Raw genomic sequence first — 21,232 nt, 5'->3', positions numbered from 1 at the left:
TATGAGTGATGACAACTGTTTTCTTTATAAATGTATTTTACTATAGATGTGGATGAATGTGTTGAGATATCAGATGTCTGTGGTCCAAACTCAATCTGTAACAACACTGTTGGGAGTCACAATTGCTCGTGCATGAGTGGATATAATGTAACAGACCCAAACCTCCCTATAAACAACAACAACACATGCAAAGGTAGGATTGACAGCTGAAGCAATAAACAGTTAGTTATTAATACTGCTCAATTACTCCATCAGATGTAACCTTTCACTTTACCAATTATTTTATTTCAAATACTTGTCTTAACTCACCATCAGTGTGTGGACTGAACTCTCTGAAATTAAATAATTGCCTATTGTAATATCTTTTTTTACATTTTTAGCTTTTCAAAAGTTACACACACACACACACACACACACACACACACACACACATATATATATATATATATATATATATATATATATATATATATATATATATATATATATCACATATACACATATAATTTGTGTCCATTTGTGTAGAAATCAAGTATTTTATAAAGGAAGTGAAGTTCCATTGCATTGTTTTGATTTATAATGTTTGATTTATGATTTTTAGATGTCATTTGGTTATTTCAAATATTGACCTAAATTCATCCATCATGCCTCCAAATTGTTGTAGAATACAACAATGATAAATTTTACCAACACAAGCTAGCTAACACAATGAAAACACAAAAACAATGATAGAAAAAAAATACTTATCTGTTTTTGCAAATAAACTCTTCTTTTTTAATATAGATGTGGATGAATGTGTTGAGATGTCAGATGTCTGTGGTCCAAACTCAATCTGTAACAACACTGTTGGGAGTCACAATTGCTCGTGCATGAGTGGATATAATGTAACAGACCCAAACCTCCCTATAACCAGGAACAACACATGTGAAGGTAGGACTGACAGCTGAATCAATAAACAGTTAGTTATTGTTTGTAATGCCTAAAACTTCTTTTAACTGTAAGCCTTTATTTTAGTATTCATTTTATTTCATATATTCATGTGGGTCTTAATTCACAATGAGTGTGTCACCCTGTGCTGTTATAATATTAATTGCATGAATTTTTTTTAATCTCTTTTCAATAGATATAAATGAATGTCTGTTCAGTCCACCTGTATGTGGTCCAAATGCTACCTGCACAAATGAAATTGGAAATTACAGTTGCTCGTGCTTTGATGGATTCACTGCAACAAACTCAAGTCTCCGCATCAGCAACAATAATATATGTAGAGGTACATTCCATATTTAGATATGTGTTTACTTTAAATCATTAGCTATAGTTTATCTAATTGAGTTTTACTTTGTATTTAATTTCTTATTTTCACTCTAATTCCTTTTAATATAGATGTGGATGAATGTGTTGAGATGTCAGATGTCTGTGGTCCAAACTCAATCTGTAACAACACTGTTGGGAGTCACAATTGCTCGTGCATGAGTGGATATAATGTAACAGACCCAAACCTCCCTATAGACAGCAACAACACATGCAAAGGTAGGACTGACAGCTGAAGCAATAAACAGTTAGTTATAAATACTGCTCAAATACTCCATCAGTTGTAACCTTAACACATAACACATGCAAAGGTATGACCGACAGCTAGTAACTGTTTATACTGCCTTATTTTTCTGTCAACTGTAACCTGTCTCTTTGTATTGTTTCAGATATTCATGAATGTCTTGATTCAGTATCAGTGTGTGGACCGAACTCCTATTGTTACAACTATGACGGAAGCTTCTCATGTTTTTGTTGGGAAGGATATAAAGTCTCAGATGCAAATAAAGATGTTTCCAAAAGTAATCCTTGCATTGGTAAGTTTTCTCTATTTAATGTTCTCAATCAAGATTTTCAGGTACTGTTTATTTGAAACTGCTTAAAAAGATAAGCAGTTGTGCTTTAAATATATTCTCTTTATATTCCTTTTTATAGACAGCTACTGTTTATTACTTTTATATATTTTTTCATAGATATAAATGAATGCCTTTTCAATGAATCTGTATGTGGTCCAAATGCTACCTGCACAAATGTAATTGGAAGTTATAATTGCTCATGTCTGGATGGATTCACTGCAACGAACTTAAGTCTCCCGATCAGCAACAATAACACGTGTAGAGGTATGTTCAGCTTAATAAATAAAAACTAGATGTTTTTACACAAAATTAGTTCAATCAGTTTTATTAAACTAAGTAACAACAACTTTTTTTAATGCCAACATCATGAGGTTTTTGGTGTTCCTGTTCCTACTTTGGACATAATATTGTAAATAGAACATTATACGGATACTCGTGTATGAGTTGAATTTTACATATGAATGCGTCACCCTGTTCGTTTCCCTGTAACCTCTTTTACTATAGATGTGGATGAATGTGTTGAGATGTCAGATGTCTGTGGTCCAAACTCAATCTGTAACAACACTGTTGGGAGTCACAATTGCTCGTGCATGAGTGGATATAACGTAACAGACCCAAACTTCCCTATAAACAGCAATAACCCATGCAAAGGTATAAGTGACAGCTGAAACGTTAAACAGTTTGTTACTGTTTGTTCTGCACGAATTTCCCTCTAACTAAAATATATAATCAGTTTATCAAATTGTATTTTATTTCAGATATTCATGAATGTCTTGACTCAGAATCAGTGTGTGGGCCAAACTCTAACTGTTACAATTACAACGGAAGCTTCTCGTGCTTTTGTTGGGATGGATTTAATGTCAGTAACGGAAATACAGTCATTAGTAAAGACAACCCATGCACTGGTAAGTTTTTGTTTATATGATATTCTGCATCACAGTTTGCTAGTCATTTTTAAGTTTTGGTTATTGCATAAATTACACATTTATTTTTTCACCATTATTTTGCAGATTTTTTTTTTTAAGTTTGTTCTTAATATAAGGATCCAGATAATGATTATGATTATTATTATTAGAAATTAGAAATTTACATTTGAAAGTTTAACATAATTTGTGTGCTCATTGTATAGATATATTTCTTATATTTCTTGTTTTTATAAGTGAAAGTAATCACTTTTTCAAATATAAATATTTTTTTAGATATAAATGAATGTCTGTCCAATTCATCTGTATGTGGTCCAAATGCCAACTGCACAAATGTAATGGGAAGTTACAATTGCTCATGTCTGGGTGGATTCACAGAAACAAATTCAAGTCTCCTCATCAGCAACAATAACACATGTAGAGGTACATTCTGTTTTCAGATCTGTGTAAACATACATGGGTAGTTCTTGTCTTGGCTTCTTATTGGTCAGTACAGTGTTATGTCATGCTGAAATCTATCTATTCCAGATGTGATTTTTGTTACATTGCAACATTCTTTTGTCATGTGTCATGTAAATTGGAATTGTAAAGATACACAAATTCATACAGTTTCTGTGTTTATAAATGTGTAGTTAAAGTATTGGATTGTAAGGATACCCACAGAAAGAATATGCTGACACTCCTACTGTCCCTGTGACTAAATGTGTTTTGTTTTTTTTAACATAGATGTGGATGAATGTGTTGAGATGTCAGATGTCTGTGGTCCAAACTCAATCTGTAACAACACTGTTGGGAGTCACAATTGCTCGTGCATGAGTGGATATAATGTAACAGACCCAAACCTCCCTATAACCAGGAACAACACATGTGAAGGTATATGATTTACAGCAGAAGCTCTGAACAGTTTGTTATTGTTTTACTTCCTTCAGCTGTGACCTTTTGTTGTATTTCAGATATTTAAGTATCACCATCAGTGTGTAATCCAACCTTTTACGATTAAACCTAAAGCTTCTTGTGCTTATTTTCAATTGTAATTTCATGAAATTTAACTTATTGTTAAATCGATTCTTATTTTAATAATATTTCCCCCCATAGATATAAATGAATGTCTGTTCAGTTCACCTGTATGTGGTCCAAATTCCAACTGCACAAATGTAATGGGAAGTTATAATTGTTCATGTCTGGATGGATTCACTGCAACAAACTCAAGTCTCCCCATCAGCAACAATAACACATGTAGAGGTAAATTCTGTATTTATTTACTTTTACCTTGAATCATTTTAAGTTTATACTTTGTATTTGATTATTGTAAATGAACTAATCTGTTGCAAAAATGTTAAATATGTGAGTTGACCTTGACATATTTATGAGTGACCCAAACTCCTCTTTTGTCTGGAAATTCCTTTTAATATAGATGTGGATGAATGTGTTGAGATGTCAGATGTCTGTGGTCCAAACTCAATCTGTAACAACACTGTTGGGAGTCACAATTGCTCGTGCATGAGTGGATATAATGTAACAGACCCAAACCTCCCTATAAACAACAATAATACATGTGAAGGTATATTTTTAGTTTGTAAAACAGTTTTTTTTATTATTTGTACTGTGTAAATTCTGTCAGCTGTAATTTTTAATTTCATAATTTATTTGATTTTAGATATTTATGAAAGTTCTGACTCATCACTGATAACATTATAACAAAAGCTAATTGTGCTTATTGTGGGTTTTTTATGTATTTTTAATTGTTTTCCCCCATAGATATAGATGAATGTCTGTTCAGTTCATTTGTATGTGGTCCAAATTCCATCTGCACAAATCAGCTGGGAAGTTATAATTGTTCATGTCTGGATGGATTCACTGCAACAAACTTAAGTCTCCTCATCAGCAACAATAACACATGTAGAGGTACTGGTGCTGTTTGTAGCATGAGAAAATATGTCAATTTAGGTCTTAAATATTGTTTTTATAGACATTTTTTCAAAATCTTAGTTTTCTTTTGTTTAAAAGTGTTGATATTCTTCTTTCTTATGTCTTATTCTCCTTGTATAGATTTAAATTAATGATAATATATACCAGATGTAGGTGTTCATATTCATACATTCAGATTATTATTTTTTCTCCTCTAGATATAAATGAATGTCTGTTCAGTCCACCTGTATGTGGCCAAAATGCCAACTGCACAAATGTAAAGGGAAGTTACAGTTGCTCGTGTTTGGATGGATTCACTGAAACAAACTCAAGTCTCCGCATCAGCAATAATAACACGTGTAGAGGTACTTTATTTAGATTTGTGTTTACTTATTACCTTAAATGATTTGTTAAAACAGACCAATGTGTTTATACTTTGGATTTCATTTTGTAAATCAAGCATAGTTTTTAAAGGTACCAAAGATATCACATGTGCATTAGTGATCCAAACTCTTAATTTTCTTATAACTTTTTTATAATATAGATGTGGATGAATGTGTTGAGATGTCAGATGTCTGTGGTCCAAACTCAATCTGTAACAACACTGTTGGGAGTCACAATTGCTCGTGCATGAGTGGATATAATGTAACAGACCCAAACCTCCCTATAACCAGGAACAACACATGTGAAGGTAGGATTGACAGCTGAAGCAATGAACGTCTCAGTTATTTATCATTCCCTGAAGGAGGGAAAGGAGACAACACATGGGTGCCCAACGAATTGGGATCTCGCCTGACAGACCCATCCACCTTAAGTGTAACTAAACGAGCCAATGGACGTTCACATGCAGTATCTCACATCTGGCTGCAGCAGGTCCTTCATGGAATGAGGGTTACATACGTAACCAAGACGTTCCTATTCAGTAGGTCACTCTGAATCATGTTGGTGATCAATGAATTGGGATCCCTTCCAAAGCAGCACAGGAGCTGCCCCACCAGGCCTCCTGGTCCTTTCTATAAGGCAGATGATAGTACCGACCTCTACACAGAGAAACTCAATTACTGTTGTTCCTAGAGCAACCCAAACCATAAGACTTGCATAACACTAGGGAGTCACCTCCTCTCAAAGGGGTTAAGTGAAATTCACTCATTTGAAGTTGCCCCATGGAGCTCTATGCACATAAAAGTCTTTAATATAGCAGAAAATAGTCAGCCAGGGAAAACATGGCCCTAGTAAGTGTACCGTAGAAATATGCAAATGGAATATCAACAGGCCAGATTTCAGGAATTCATTGGCTGAGGTGGCTCAGGGCAAGGCGTACTGCCAACAACTTGAGGCAATTGGTATGTATGACCCATCCATACTCCTGACACTGCTTGCCTGCTGTACGTGGCTCCATAGCTGATGGCCAAGGCATCTGTGAAAACCACAGTATTCAAGGCCGCTCCTGTCCGATGAAACGAGGGATCTGTCCACAGGCTGGAGGTTCTGCAGCAGGCCGGTATATATCCTGGTGTGTGCAGCGTCGCAGTCTTATATGGAGCAGACCGAGCAGAACTACTGACTCTGTCTCTGCATGCTGAATGCCCAGACACGTGAGGCAATGATCGTGACCGTTCTGAGGCAGCAGTAAACAACCACAGCCATAAACGCACGAGTGATAAGACAGCTTTAAAAAGACGTGATCACATCATCAAATATTGCTCTTTTTAGAGAAAGCTCATTTAGCATGAAAGGGAGCTGGCTACCGCACACTGCTGGTGTGGCTTGTCTGCACAAACTTTTTTTTTTGATAGTCACGAGACAGCGACAACCTGACTGCTGTTGCCGTAACGTTGGCACTTCCTCATTCTCTCTGTAGCACAAGTCGAGAGCAGTAGTTAAACATCACTGCATGGCTTTGAAACAAAAAAATGAATTAATGCAGTGCACCTGCTGCCTGTTATACCCACCCTGCAGTGTGTGGCAGATACTACATACCAATGTTCATTGGTTCATTTAGTTACACTCTGGTGTGATCCCAGTTCATTAGTCACGGACATGACTGTGTGAGTGACACTGAAAGGAAACAGTTAGTTATTGTTTGTACTGCCTAAAATTCTTTCAACTGTAATCTTTCATTTAATCAGTTATTCTATTTCAAATATTCACGTGGGTCTTGATTCATCATGATTGTGTTGGCCAAACTCTTAATGTTATAATTACAATGAAAGCACCCTGTGATGTTATAATATTAATTGCATGAAATTATTTTTTCAATAGATATAAATGAATGTCTGTTCAGTCCGCCTGTATGTGGTCCAAATGCCAACTGCACAAATGAAAAGGGAAGTTACAGTTGCTTGTGCTTGGATGGATTCACTGCAACAAACTCAAGTCTCCTCATCAGCATCAATAACGCATGTAGAGGTACATTTTACATTTAGAATTGTGTTTACTTTAACTATGTATAATTATGTAGCTAGAGTTTATTGATGTTATTTTTCTTTCATTTTTGTGAATGAAGCATTCTGTTGTAAAGAGTCAACCTTCACATATGCATGAGTGACACAAATTGTTTTTTTTTCCTTTAACTTCCTTGTAATACAGATGTGGATGAATGTGTTGAGATATCAGATGTCTGTGGTCCAAACTCAATCTGTAACAACACTGTTGGGAGTCACAATTGCTCGTGCATGAGTGGATATAATGTAACAGACACAAACCTTCCTATAGATGGCAATAACACATGCAAAGGTAGGATTGACAGCTGAATCAATAAACAGTTAGTTATTGTTTGTAATGCCTAAAACTTCTTTCAACTGTAACCTTTCATTTTATTAATCATTTTATTTCAAATATTCATGTGGGTCTTATTTCACAATGAGTGTGTCACCCTGTGCTGTTATAATATTAATTGCATGAAATAATTTTTTTAATGTATCTCTTTTCAATAGATATAAATGAATGTCTGTTCAGTCCATCTGTATGTGGTCCAAATGCTACCTGCACAAATGAAATTGGAAGTTTCAGTTGCTTGTGCTTTGATGGATTCACTGCAACAAACTCAAGTCTCCTGATTAGCATCAATAACGCGTGTAGAGGTACATTTTACATTTAGAATTGTGTTTACTTTAACTATGTATAATTATATAGCTAGAGTTTATTGATGTTATTTTTGCTTCATTTTTGAGAACGAAGCATTCTGTTTTAAAGAGTCAACCTTCACATATGCATGAGTGACACAAATATTTTTTTCCCTTTAACCTCTTTTTAATATAGATGTGATTTTTACTTTGGATTTCATTTTTGTAAATTAAGCATTCTATTGTAAAGATGTCAAATAATCAGTTCACCTTCACATATGTATTACACAAATTGATTTTTCCCATCATAACTTCCTTTCAATATAGATGTGGATGAATGTGTTGAGATATCAGATGTCTGTGGTCCAAACTCAATCTGTAACAACACTGTTGGGAGTCACAATTGCTCGTGCATGAGTGGATATAATGTAACAGACCCAAACCTCCCTATAACCAGGAACAACACATGTGAAGGTATGATTGACAGCTGAATCAATAAACAGTTAGTTATTGTTTGTAATGCCTAAAACTTCTTTCAACTGTAACCTTTCATTTTATTGTTAATTTTATTTTAAATATTCATGTGGGTCTTAATTCACAATGAGTGTGTCACCCTGTGCTGTTATAATATTAATTGCATGAAATTATTTTGTTCAGTAGATATAAATGAATGTCTGTTCAGTCCATCTGTATGTGGTCCAAATGCTACCTGCACAAATGAAAAGGGAAGTTACAGTTGCTCGTGCTTTGATGGATTCACTGCAACAAACTCAAGTCTCCTGATCAGCAACAGTAATATATGTAGAGGTACATTCCATATTTAGATATTTGTTTTCTTTATTAGCTAATCATTAGCTATAGTTTATCTAATTGAGTTTTACTTTGTATTTAACTTTTGTAAAGATGTTAAATAATTATTTTACCTTTAATAATGTATATAGTACTGTATGAGTGACCCAAACTGTTATTTTCACTCTAATTCCTTTTTATACAGATGTGGATGAATGTGTTGAGATGTCAGATGTCTGTGGACCAAACTCAATCTGTAACAACACTGTTGGGAGTCACAATTGCTCGTGCATGAGTGGATATAATGTAACAGACCCAAACCTCCCTATAAACAACAATAACATATGTAAAGGTATGACTGACTATTGCTCATAATACAAGTACATGACAAGTATAAGAAAGTGAGGAATTAGAGGCATAATGTTAATAAACATAATTTCTTTTACTTAGTTTCTGATCAATAGTGTTAGTAGTAACATTACTAATTTCTGCTCAAAATGTGAATGTTTTATTATGGCTGTTGTATACAGTTGCACTAAGATCATCAAACTCTTGCATTTAAAAATGTTGATATTTCTCAGTTCCAGTTTGTTGTTGCTATTCATTTCAATGATGTTGCTACTGATGACGTATGAATAGGTCAAACTTTGTATTTATGTTTTTCACTCTCTTACCTGACAAGCATTACTGATACTATGCAAGCAGATAGATTTAGATTTAGATCTGGTTGTACTTTAACCATGAATAATGAGCTACAGTAGAGCTTAATGATGTGATTTTTACTTTGGATTTCATTTTTGTAAATTAAGCATTCTATAGTAAAGATGTCAAATAATCAGTTCACCTTCACATATGTATTACACAAATTGATTTTTCCCATCATAACTTCCTTTCAATATAGATGTGGATGAATGTGCTGAGATACCAGATGTCTGTGGACCAAACTCAATCTGCAGCAACACATTTGGGAGTCACAGTTGCTCGTGCATGAGTGGATATAATGTAACAGACCCAAACCTCCCTATAACCAGGAACAACACATGTGAAGGTAGGACTGACAGCTGAAGCTGTGAAGTTCTTACTGTCACTGTTTGTATCATCTTTATCTACTGTCAGCTATACCCACTCACTATCAATTATTTTATATTAGATATTCATGTGTTTTGACTCACCATTAGAAATGTAACTTTCTAAAATAATTGCTTATTGTAAAAAATATTCCCTACAGATATAAATGAATGTCAGTTTAGTGCGCCTGTATGTGGTCCAAATGCTACCTGCACAAATGTAATGGGAAGTTACAATTGCTCATGTCTGGATGGATTCACTGCAACAAGTCTCCCCATCAGCATCAAAAACGCATGTAGAGGTACATTTTACATTTATATGTTTTTTATATTTTAACCATGAATAATAAGCTAGAGTTTATTGATGTGATTTTTACTTCATTTTTTTTATTAAGGGCCAGATGTACTAAACATGGCACATTAGCTTTTTGACTTTCAAATATTGTATGTATTGCATGTAAGAGTGGTGCAAACAGTTATTTTTCCTGTAACTTTCTTTTAATATAGATGTGGATGAATGTTTTGAGATGTCAGATGTCTGTGGACCAAACTCAATTTGCAGCAACACTGTTGGGAGTCACTATTGCTGGTGCATGAGTGGATATAGTGTAACAGACCCAAACCTCCCTATAAACAACAATAATATATGTCAAGGTATGATTGACAGCTACTGCTCATATCACAAATACACGACAAAGAAAATGAGGAATGAGAGGCAATCATATCTGATACACTGCAAGCTGATAGAATTTGTATCCTATTTTCACTTGCTTTTAGCAGAAATTTATCGCATGTTTTCTTTTGAAAAACCAAACGGAGAGAAAAAGGTTTTGAGTGATAATTTCTAAAAAAAAATGTCATCTTCAACAATGTTATGAACTTTTATTAAAATATGTTGGGTCATTATTAAAATTTTATTATGCAAACACATGAGGAGAGTTAAAAAAAAGCAGATCAGCTTGCCTTTTTTCTCCAATATGGTATGAAATTAAATGAAACAAAATATAAATAATATGAATACGTGACAAGACATGACAGGATTCAAGGAACTAAGCAACAGATTGGAAGGGTAGAAAAGCAAGGTAGGAAGCGACTGAATCAAGTGTGAAAGCACCTTTATTTCTTACATTTGTTTAATACAGTGTTCTGTCATTCTGAAATCCATTATATAGTGACTGCTACAATGTAAAATAGTTTATTATGTTGTTGCTCAGGTGACGTTCTGTTGTGCCATGCATATCTTACAGTGAAAAGATATCACTAAAATAAATTGGTGCAGGAAAAAACATTTGAATAAAAACGTATATCTTGAATATTTGTATGACGTAAAAACAGATGCCTATAAGTTATTATGTATTTTGTTTTTGAATATGGACATGACATAGCTAAAGGGACAGTTTACCCAAAAAATGTTATGTTTATCTGCTTACACCCAGGGCATCCAAGATATAGGTGACGTTGTAGAACACAAACAAAGATTTTTAATTCAAACTGTTGCAGTATGTCAGTCATATAGTGCAAGTCAACGGGCACACAAGTGTTGACCAAAAAACAAGTACAGACAAATTCAAATTAAACTCTGTGGTTTGTGATGATATAAATGATAATTTATGCAAGAAACTGAACCGTATATTTTCCGTATATATTTATGGTCTACGTTACATAAGGATGTATGTATACAATTATATAGTTGAACACAAACATCATTCTGTATATTAGAAATTCATAAATGTTTTGACTGTCTGTGGGCTGGAGTCCTACTGTTATAATTTCAAGAATTAAACTGTTACTACTGTTCTTCCCTACAGATATAAATGAATGTCTGTTCAGTTCACCTGTATGTGGTCCAGATTCCAGCTGCACTAATGTAATGGGAAGTTACAATTGCTTATGTCTGGATGGATTCACTGCAACAAACCCAAGTCTCCCCATCAGCATCAATAACATATGTACAGGTACGTTCTCTATTAATGTGTTTACTATGTATTCAAGTGATTATAGATTTTGTTTTCTAGGTTTGTTATAATCGGCCATTATTTTCAGTGTTTCATATTTTTCTATTAATTGTTTTTTAAGTGTATACATTTTAGAAGTATGTCATTTAAGTGTATGTCATTTGTTAGCATTAGTTAATGTATTAACTTACATAAACGAACTAAGATAATAAATTCAGTAGAAGCATTCTTAACTAATGCAGATAACAATAATGAACCTTACTGTAAAGAGTTACCGAGCAAGATTTGTAAGTGTTTTCTTAAATGTATTTACTAAAAAAATTGATAATATCCTCATTGACCATCTTTGCACTGATTTTGCAGTTTAATCAAGTTAATAACACAAGCTTCAGACAGACTTTTCCTGAAACTCTTTGGCTTTGCCCAAACATCATTGACTTGTTTTGCATAAAAGGCTGCTTCAGAGGTTGTACTGGCAAAGTATAGGTAGCAATTTATAAACATATTAAACTTATCATCTTTTACTGCACGTATTACTTAATTTTTAAAGTTTGATTTTTGGTGTCATCTGTTTTATAGTTTTAACTATAACTTATAGTTAAATTTATTTTAGGTTTATTTACTTATTTCTTTACTCTTTTACTTTAATTTTGTGTGCAATATAACTAACAGCTGTGACAACACCTATTACAACTACAACAGTTTTTTTTTTTTACATTTGCGTCATCTTTTAGAACGTAAATTCATATATTACTTTTACAAGTGATAAAAGTTGTATTTCTTTTTTTTAGCAGTACCACCAACAGTACCTACACCTATACCTACAACAACTACAACAACAGGTATATTCTGTTAATAATATTTTTAAAATGATTAGAATTGTACATTTTGATATCAGTAGTCCCATGTACCGTAAAGTATTGACCTTCTAATTTAACACAGAATTTAGCTGCATGTTTTTGTCAGACGAAGCAGTGCACATTTTTTAAATCACAAAATGTCAGAGAAATGCTTAACTCATTATTAACTTGTAACTTTATGTAATAATGTATTTATTTAAAATAAATGGAATTTTCGGCATCATACAAGTAAACAAGATAAAATACAGACATTACTGGATTAAATATTGACATGTTCCAGAAAAAAAAAAATATTGTTGATATAACCAAGACACTTTCAGCTTGTTCCTTGTACAGAATAATGGTGAGATATATCAGATTTTGTGTTTGAATATATATATATCCATCTATATATGGTCCAAATCCTACCTGCGCAAATTGTAAATTACAATTGCTCAAATTTGAATGCAATAAACTTAATTTTTTCATTGTCATCAGCACCCACAACACCTACTACAACAACCACTACAACTCCAGTTACAGCCGCACCAGGTACATACTGTTAAAAAAATGTATATTTTGGGATAAAAAATATAGGTACTGGAGCACTAGGTACTTAGTGCACCTTTAACTGTGTAAAATAAGTAATTTTTTTTATAATTTGATATACAGTTCCACCAGCTTCAGCTGCGACAATACCTACACCTGTAATCGGTATGTACTGTTCAGAACAACCTAATATACCACAAAATGTATTTGATGTATTTTGAACACATATACAATACATATAACAAAGATTTCGTTTAACAAATATAAAAATTTCAACTCTTTGAAGTCAAGTACTAATTTTGCACAGAATTTAGAAAAATGTTTAGAAAAACAAATTATAGCCACAGCCAAGACACTGTGTGTGTTTCTGTTCGGTCTGATATAGAATACCAAAGATATGTCACTCGCATAGTTTTTGAATGATGTATTTTTATGAGAACAAAATATAGGTGCTGTAGAAAAATTTGAATAATTAACTACTTTTTGCACCTTTAACTGCCTAAAATAAGTAACCGTCACGATGTGGTTCAGAGAGAAGGAGGATTTGACGAGGATAAAAAATATATAAGTACTGGAGCACTAGGTACTTAGTGCACCTTTAACTGTGTAAAATAAGTAATTTTTTTTATAATTTGATATACAGTTCCACCAGCTTCAGCTGCGACAATACCTACACCTATAATCGGTATGTACTGTTCAGAACAACCTAATATACCATATTTGAAGTTTGAAATGATGTATTTTTATGAAAACAAAATATAGGTGCTGTAGAAAAATATGAATACTACTTTTCGCACCTTTAACTGCCTAAAATAAGTAACCGTCACGATGTGGTTCAGAGAGAAGGAGGATCTTTAATAGTTTTTAATCTTACACAAAGGAGCAAATAACTCTGCTGCAAGCAGGCAGGCAAAACAGAAAGAATATAACCACACTTAACTATGATGAAGACCAGACAAACTGAACTGAAACACACAGGGACTATATACACAAAGTAATTGACTAAATTAATGAGACACCTGATTACAATGAGACAAATAACTGAAGATGGTCACAGAGCTCGTGGGACATGAAAACAGCAACAAAAGAGTCCAGATACGTGACAGTAACATTTATAATTTGATTGTTAATGTCATCCTTTTTTCATCAATAAGCTGCATTGTACAATTATGAATATTACATAATTTAATTTTAATTTTGTTCTTTTGTTATGCACTTCCAACAACACCAGCTGTAACAACGCCTACACCTACAACTGGTATGTACTGTTAAAAAAAACTAATATAACAGAAAATGTATTTGATGACAACACATATACAATACATATAGGAATAAAAAAATATTTTTATAATTATTAAAATATCCACTTTTTCAGACGTCACATCAGACGTGCATGCATGCACTGGCTGATCTGGCTGAAAAATCTATAAAATACTATTTGAGCAAAAGAATAAGATATATAGATAATAAAGAAGTCATACAAATAATTTATTTATGTACTTTATTTTGCTGAAAACTGACAACAGTGTCAGCAAGTTCGTACAGCATAAATCTTAAATATTTGATATTGTATTATTATTATTATTAGACTTTATTGTTTTTAATTGTTCTATAAAGCAGTATTTTCCATACAGCCAACATATTTAACACAAGAAGAAAAAAATAATGGCAGTGAATACCAAAATACAAACATACATGCAAGAAACATTTTTAATTCTACTTTGCCTTGCTTATTGTAGAAATATGTGTAACTTTTTCAGCTAGAATAAAGAAACTTACTAGAAGAATTAAAAAATTGACTTTGTTTTTTTGTTTTTTTTTTACAGTTCTTCAAATGTCATTGACACTAAATGAAAATTTTGATACCAGTCTCAACTACCCAGAAGATTCTAAATTCAAATTATATGCCGGCAAAATTCAGTCAGCAGTGAGTAGTCCATATTTTGTAAATAAAAAAAAAGTATTGATTGTTTATGATGTAGGTGACTTTGAAGAAACTACTGAAGAAACAAAGTCACCTACATCTTTGGATTTCCTGTGGATATGCAGATGAACTTAAAATTTTCAAATTATCCCTTAAATAAATGCTGTGCAAATGATAAATTTAATGTTTGGAGAATAAAATTGCTGAGGGTTGTCATTCTATTGTCATTGTATAATTACTGTGTATAATCTGAAAAATATCATAGTAATAACAGTAAAGCAGCTCAAAGAAAGATCATTTTCTGTATGCTCAGGTGTCATCCGTATAGCTCTGGTTCTTGCCATAGAGTAATTAATCTTTAAAATGACATTTTGACAAGGTAAGGTACACATCCTAATGTACATGTCTTACTCACTACAGATTGAAGAAAGTTACAAAAATGTGCCTGCCTATATAAAGGGTTCAGTAAGAGTGATTCGTTTCAGGTAAGGTCTACACTATAAACATTCACTCCAAAGGTTCATTTAGTTTTTTCCTCTTGTGTTAAAACAGCATGTTCTCATTGTTGTGGTTTGGGTGTTGCTCCACAGGCCTGGTAGTATTATAGCAGACTATCAGTTTGAGTCGACAACCAGCAGTCCCAACAGCCCCGACTTTGCAAACGCAAACAAACTGGTCGCCAGCACTCTCATAAAGCAAGGATTCACTGTAGCTTCGGATGCTTTTGCTCAAAGTCGTAAGTCTAAACTGTATCTAATCTTAAAACCATTTTTCTTAATTTTAGCATGTTTCTATTTTATTGATTACAATTACAATCTGTTGCTTACAAAATTCTGGTTTGTTACAAGCATAGGTATGTCATGTAAAGAACTGTGAAGGAACCACAAAACCCTTACAAAATATATATAGACAAGGTACAATAACGTTTGTTACTTTACTTTCAGAACAATATAACTTTACCACTGAAAATTGGTATCCTCAGCAAAATATAGCGCTGAAATGCATACGCCCAGATTCTGTTGATGGTACAATGAGATGGACAGTAAATGGACAAGATCCTACACTAAACCCTGTTAAATACAGCATTTCATCTGACAGCAGCACTCTCACTGTGAACAACGTCAATGAGTTTGACAGAGGTGAGTCACAGATATCTCTTTTTCTATTAATGACATAAATGCCGACTAAGTGTCCACATAACATTAAGATTAAAGATGTTCATGATTAAAGATTATACAAATGTAAATTTTATATAAAAAAAAGTTATATCAAAAAATGTATTCACATGGAATTGAATCCAAACCTTAAATTGTAGCTGGAGTGACAGAATGAAAGGCGAGTGGATACATTTGCAGGCTTTTATTTGTAGATGAGGAAATACATGCAGGGTTGAATAACTTAGATTAGAAAACTTGTATGGCATGGGCAAAACACAAGAATAATCCTAAAAACAAGCAAGGGTCAGTTGCATAAACAGAAAGAGGCAATCCAGGCAATTGAGCAATAATCCAGTTGGGCAAAAAATGAACAGATTAATCTGAAGTACACAGGCTGGGTCAAAACATGGAAAACAGACGAGATGATAATAGGAAACTAGACTTCAAACTTGAAGTAGCAGTTGTACAGAGAAATAGTGATAAGTGCTATATAATTCTTGGCAGTGATCAATAGGAGTCCGTCTCTTAAGTAGTGTGAGATTAATTGGAAGCAGCTGTGTGATCAGGTGAGCGAGTGATTAGTGGAATCGGCTGTGTGTGTGTGTTGTGTCGTCAGTGCAATGGGTGATGGGAATTAAAGTCTGGAGTGAAATACAATCATGGTGCAACAGTCAATGTGAAGAGAGAGTAAGTGGAAGTCTGTGGACCAGAAGCATGACACAAATTGGAGAAGAATAAAATATTTAGTCTTTAGGGTTCAGTCATATTTACTGAATAGAAAGCGGTGATTTTAAAAGATTGTGTAGAAATTTTTTTTTTTTTTGTACATGTTCTGCATGTGCTGTATGATTAAAATAAGACAAACAGGATCAGGAAATATGGTTCCATCAGAAAAATACAATAAAATGAACTGGCTGAATGAAATCAGCAGGTGATATTCATTTTAGAATATAGTGGACAAGTCATAATCATTACTCTGATTAAACTTTAATGGTCTATTTTCCGACATTTTATATCCATCTGCTTTCGTTTTATGAAAGCGTGTGGCCTTGTTAGTATTATTTTTGATTTCTAGTATGAAGTTTTTTGTTTTACTAGTATACTGCTATAGCATAACTGTTGATGTAAATGCAATAATTAAATAAAGACAGTTATAGAAACCAGTCTATTTTATAACTAGAAAATAATAATGAAAAAATAAACGTATATATGTATTTTTATTGTATTTGCAGGTCGATACGTATGTATCATAGACAGGACAATACCTTACATTCAGTGGCAGGATATAGTTATTCAGCTACTTCCCAACATCATAGTGGGTGCAAATGACAGGACGTTCCAGTGTGTTAACCAGAATGTTTTACTGACATGTTGTGAACAAACGAACAGTGTGGAGTGGACCCAAATATCGCCTGATGATGTTGTGACACCTCCAGGTTGTACAAACTAACTCTCAAAATATTCTTACAAACGTTACTAACCGGAGTTTTCATTTGCAGTAAAACAAAAATTTGTTCAATTCAACATATTTTAATGTTTTCAATTATTTGTATTTGATACAATCAGTGGATGGATGCCTCACATTAAACCATGCGATCAAAAATGGAAATTGTGGGAGTAAGACCTTTATATGTCAACTCAAGAGCACAGCGCTTCAAAGTTTCAGCTACAGCAAAAAAAGTGTTACTGTAAAAGCAGTGGACAATGGTAAACCTTCAGTTTTTTGTCTTATGACGTAGCAGCTTGTTTTCAGCTGTCTATAAGTAAATAACTGGTTTTCTTGTTTTCTGAAACTCAATGATATATTTCCTCTAGTGTTTAGCTGTAAAAATATAATGCTTGGAGATGGAATTGAAGGTGCTACTGTGACAGGACCCTGTGAAAAAGGCAAGGAAGGCACCATTACATATAGATGTAGATTAGGTGTATGGGAGCGTCAAGAGACAAACTGCATACTTCAGGTTATAGTAAATCTAGGAAAGCAAGTTCAGGTAATTTTTATCATCTATTGATTATAAAATATCATCTTATTTCAAGTAATTACATTTCGTATATTTACTTTGTAATTCAGGTTTTGCAAGTACAGGACATACCAGTATTTATGGCTGATCTTAGTACAGCTACACAGAATAATACACAAGAGATAACACAGTCTACTGTGACTGTCCAGACCATTGTTGAAATACTTGCAAAGGTTGCTGCTGTTTCACAAAACGTTATCATCAATCTGCCTGTGATGAAGGTGTGTACATTATATATCAGTCATTGTAGCTAATTAAATCTCTATTATGATTAAATATTTATGCATTATATTTTCCCATTTGATGAAACATTGTTTCTGCTAAACATTATTTTTGTGTCATTTCCAGAATTTCCTTAAAACAGTGGATATCCTTGTTTCAACATCTTCCTTTACCACATGGAAAACATTGAACAATAACACCAGGACAGATAACACCAGCACAGTACTTCTGAGCGCTATTGAGAATATTAGTGCCCGTCTTACAGATGCTAATTTTACGATTAACGAAACATCTATTGAGTTGAATAGAGCTAAAACAAACAGCACCTTTTATAGTATAACGTCAAGCCTAGAAAACTCCACTACTGAGATTACAATACCACAGATTCCTGCATCAACTCCTATAACTGTCATAATCTTCACAACTCTTGACAATGTCCTACCTACTCGAAATACTAGTAATGGCATTATCAATCCAGATGTGCGCATCAATGGAGATGTGGTTGTAGTAAAGGTTGACAACAAAACGATTAACAACATATCTTTTGCGTTTGACATTACTAATCAGACTTTGAAAAATCCTCAGTGTGTCTTTTGGAACTTTATTCTTGATGCATGGGATTCCACTGGATGTGAAGTAAAGCACTTAATAAGTGGAGGGATTGAAACTGGCAGTGTTACATGTGAATGCAACCATACAACCTCATTTTCAATCCTAATGTCACCGTTTGCCATTGATAACCAAGTCTTAGCATATATAACTTACATTGGCGTAGCTATTTCATTGGCCAGCTTGATTTTGTGCCTCATTATTGAGACCATTGTGTGGAAGTCAATGACAAGAAATGACACATCCTACATGCGACATGTCTCCATAGTCAACATTGCTGTGTCTCTGCTGATCGCAAACGTCTGTTTTATCATTGGAGCTGCAGTCGCAGAAAGTGAGCAGCCGACCTCAGCAGGGCGCTGTAGTCCAGTGGTTTTCTTCATGCACTTTTTTTACCTGGCTCTTTTCTTCTGGATGTTACTGTCAGCACTGTTGCTCTTTTACCGTACAGTCATGGTCTTGTCTCAAATGTCAAGAGCTAAGATGATGGTCATTGCCTTCACAGTCGGTTATGGTGCACCTTTGCTCATAGCGGCCATTACTGTTGCATCAACAGCTGGACCTCAAAATTATGTTACCAAAAAGGATGCATGCTGGCTGAACTGGAACGAATCAAAGGCTCTGCTGGCATTTGTGATTCCAGCTCTCACTATTGTAGCCATAAACCTTGTGGTTTTGATTGTGGTTCTGTACAAGATGTTGAGAAGAGGAGTTGGTGCCACAACTCAACCAGATGAGAAGCATGCCCTGGTGGTTATTGCCAGATGTGTGGCCATTTTGACTCCTATCTTTGGTCTAACATGGGGATTTGGAATTGGAACCATGGTGTCAAGGCAATTAGGCATTCATGTGGTGTTTGCACTCCTCAACTCACTGCAGGTACTACTTTAATTACCACTTTTTTTATTTTGACTACGTTAATATTATATTTTGTGTGCTTTATTTAAATACAATAGTTGTCATTTATACTAATAGTATATACTAATATACTATTGTTCTAACAATACAATTTAAAACCTCACAAGAGCATAATATAATGCGAAATAAGTTATTTCATCATATATTTGTATCACTTGTGCAGGGATTCTTTATTTTGGTGTTTGGAACGCTTTTAGACAGCAAGGTATGATTAGATTTTTGTTGCTTGACAATTTGACGTTTTTGGCACATTCATGTTATTAAAGTAATTTTTGTCAGTCAGTGCTCTTCAGTACTTTAAAAACATATCTGGTTACAGATCCGTGAGGCTCTGGCAGGAAGACTGTCACTAAGGAACCTTACCAGCTCTAACCGTACCAGGGTAAGTGACAGAAAAACAATTCATCTGATACATGAGATATTGCTGAACGTCTTACAGTTGGCTTTTCCTCTTATGTTATGTTACCAGATGTTAGATGTGCTCAGTTTTCAGCTGATATCTTAAATCTTTAAATTACAGAGCACTAGTGCAGGACCATCATCTTCAAGCGGACTGGGTTTATTTCAAAGACTACGGAGAAGAAGTAAGTCCTACTATTAAAACGGATATAATTGTTTACTTATTTTTGTATACAGACTTTAGTAGCTCAACATTATTGACAATATGCAATCAAATTGTAAGTAATGTGCAAATATCTATTTGCAGACGTGTACAACGTATCTGAAGGAGCTACATCTTCAAACAACTCCAGTGGCTCAGATACTTTTATGAATGCATAATCAGCTACTTCCTTAACTATAGCCTACTTTATTAAACGTTAAACAGCCTTTTTCAAACAAGTTACTGATTTCTGGGTAGAGGTGTTTTTACCGTATGTTCTCAATTTTTTTCAATAATGTAAATGACCAACAATAACAATACAATTTTTTTTCCAATTTGAATTGTCATTTACAGACATTGACGTAATTTAAAATTGAATGTGATGAGACAAGAGCATTTTTCTTTGCATTTTTAACATATTCGGAATGCAAATAAAATTAAATGGGTGCATATTTTAAAAGAAAAACATTCTTTGTCGTTCACAGTTCAGCAGTTTTATTCTTGTTCTTTCACTGTTCTTCTTTTTATTTGTTCCTCTAAATCCTTTTAAATCATTTATTAATTGAATCAATTTCAATAAATAATGTTATAGTACCGTAGAGTTCTGGTCTTTTATATTTTCCTCAAATCAGTCTGTCCAGAAAAGGATAAAAAGGTCTGTCAGAAGCTAGCAATGCTTGCCGGTGTCAAAATGGTTGAGATTCATAATCAAATCAATTAGGCAGTGTTTGTTTCACAAGTAGAGTTGTGTTTTCATTACTCATTTTTTTATAGAGGTTTATGGCAGTGTCACAACTAG

The 21,232-nt window shown here is 33.7% G+C and overlaps 1 protein-coding gene across 1 annotated transcript in view; it reads left to right on the top strand.

Moving 5' to 3' along the window:
* Positions 1–21,027, top strand: part of adgrf6 (adhesion G protein-coupled receptor F6) — a 34,424-nt gene extending 13,397 nt beyond the window's left edge. The window contains exons 36-78 of the mRNA XM_043218603.1: positions 47–193; positions 784–930; positions 1,121–1,270; positions 1,384–1,530; positions 1,701–1,847; positions 2,004–2,150; positions 2,391–2,537; positions 2,645–2,791; positions 3,086–3,232; positions 3,536–3,682; positions 3,905–4,051; positions 4,224–4,370; positions 4,568–4,714; positions 4,936–5,082; positions 5,262–5,408; positions 6,977–7,126; positions 7,307–7,453; positions 7,651–7,800; positions 8,110–8,256; positions 8,440–8,589; positions 8,777–8,923; positions 9,473–9,619; positions 9,800–9,940; positions 10,146–10,292; positions 11,447–11,593; positions 12,385–12,435; positions 12,931–12,984; positions 13,105–13,146; positions 13,625–13,666; positions 14,213–14,239; positions 14,808–14,908; positions 15,326–15,390; positions 15,496–15,641; positions 15,850–16,044; positions 17,295–17,498; positions 17,629–17,769; positions 17,878–18,053; positions 18,134–18,304; positions 18,432–19,793; positions 19,996–20,037; positions 20,152–20,214; positions 20,353–20,416; positions 20,539–21,027. Coding sequence (XP_043074538.1) covers positions 47–193; positions 784–930; positions 1,121–1,270; positions 1,384–1,530; positions 1,701–1,847; positions 2,004–2,150; positions 2,391–2,537; positions 2,645–2,791; positions 3,086–3,232; positions 3,536–3,682; positions 3,905–4,051; positions 4,224–4,370; positions 4,568–4,714; positions 4,936–5,082; positions 5,262–5,408; positions 6,977–7,126; positions 7,307–7,453; positions 7,651–7,800; positions 8,110–8,256; positions 8,440–8,589; positions 8,777–8,923; positions 9,473–9,619; positions 9,800–9,940; positions 10,146–10,292; positions 11,447–11,593; positions 12,385–12,435; positions 12,931–12,984; positions 13,105–13,146; positions 13,625–13,666; positions 14,213–14,239; positions 14,808–14,908; positions 15,326–15,390; positions 15,496–15,641; positions 15,850–16,044; positions 17,295–17,498; positions 17,629–17,769; positions 17,878–18,053; positions 18,134–18,304; positions 18,432–19,793; positions 19,996–20,037; positions 20,152–20,214; positions 20,353–20,416; positions 20,539–20,612 — 6,701 coding nt within the window. The 3' untranslated portion in view covers positions 20,613–21,027. The remainder of the gene's footprint in view (positions 1–46; positions 194–783; positions 931–1,120; positions 1,271–1,383; positions 1,531–1,700; positions 1,848–2,003; positions 2,151–2,390; positions 2,538–2,644; positions 2,792–3,085; positions 3,233–3,535; positions 3,683–3,904; positions 4,052–4,223; positions 4,371–4,567; positions 4,715–4,935; positions 5,083–5,261; positions 5,409–6,976; positions 7,127–7,306; positions 7,454–7,650; positions 7,801–8,109; positions 8,257–8,439; positions 8,590–8,776; positions 8,924–9,472; positions 9,620–9,799; positions 9,941–10,145; positions 10,293–11,446; positions 11,594–12,384; positions 12,436–12,930; positions 12,985–13,104; positions 13,147–13,624; positions 13,667–14,212; positions 14,240–14,807; positions 14,909–15,325; positions 15,391–15,495; positions 15,642–15,849; positions 16,045–17,294; positions 17,499–17,628; positions 17,770–17,877; positions 18,054–18,133; positions 18,305–18,431; positions 19,794–19,995; positions 20,038–20,151; positions 20,215–20,352; positions 20,417–20,538) is intronic.
* The last annotated feature ends 205 nt before the right edge of the window (positions 21,028–21,232 follow it).

Source organism: Puntigrus tetrazona, chromosome 20 (assembly GCF_018831695.1).
Source record: "Puntigrus tetrazona isolate hp1 chromosome 20, ASM1883169v1, whole genome shotgun sequence".
Lineage (NCBI taxonomy): Eukaryota > Metazoa > Chordata > Actinopteri > Cypriniformes > Cyprinidae > Puntigrus > Puntigrus tetrazona.
Note: the sequence above shows the minus strand (reverse complement) of the source record. Positions and strands in the feature narration are given on the sequence as shown.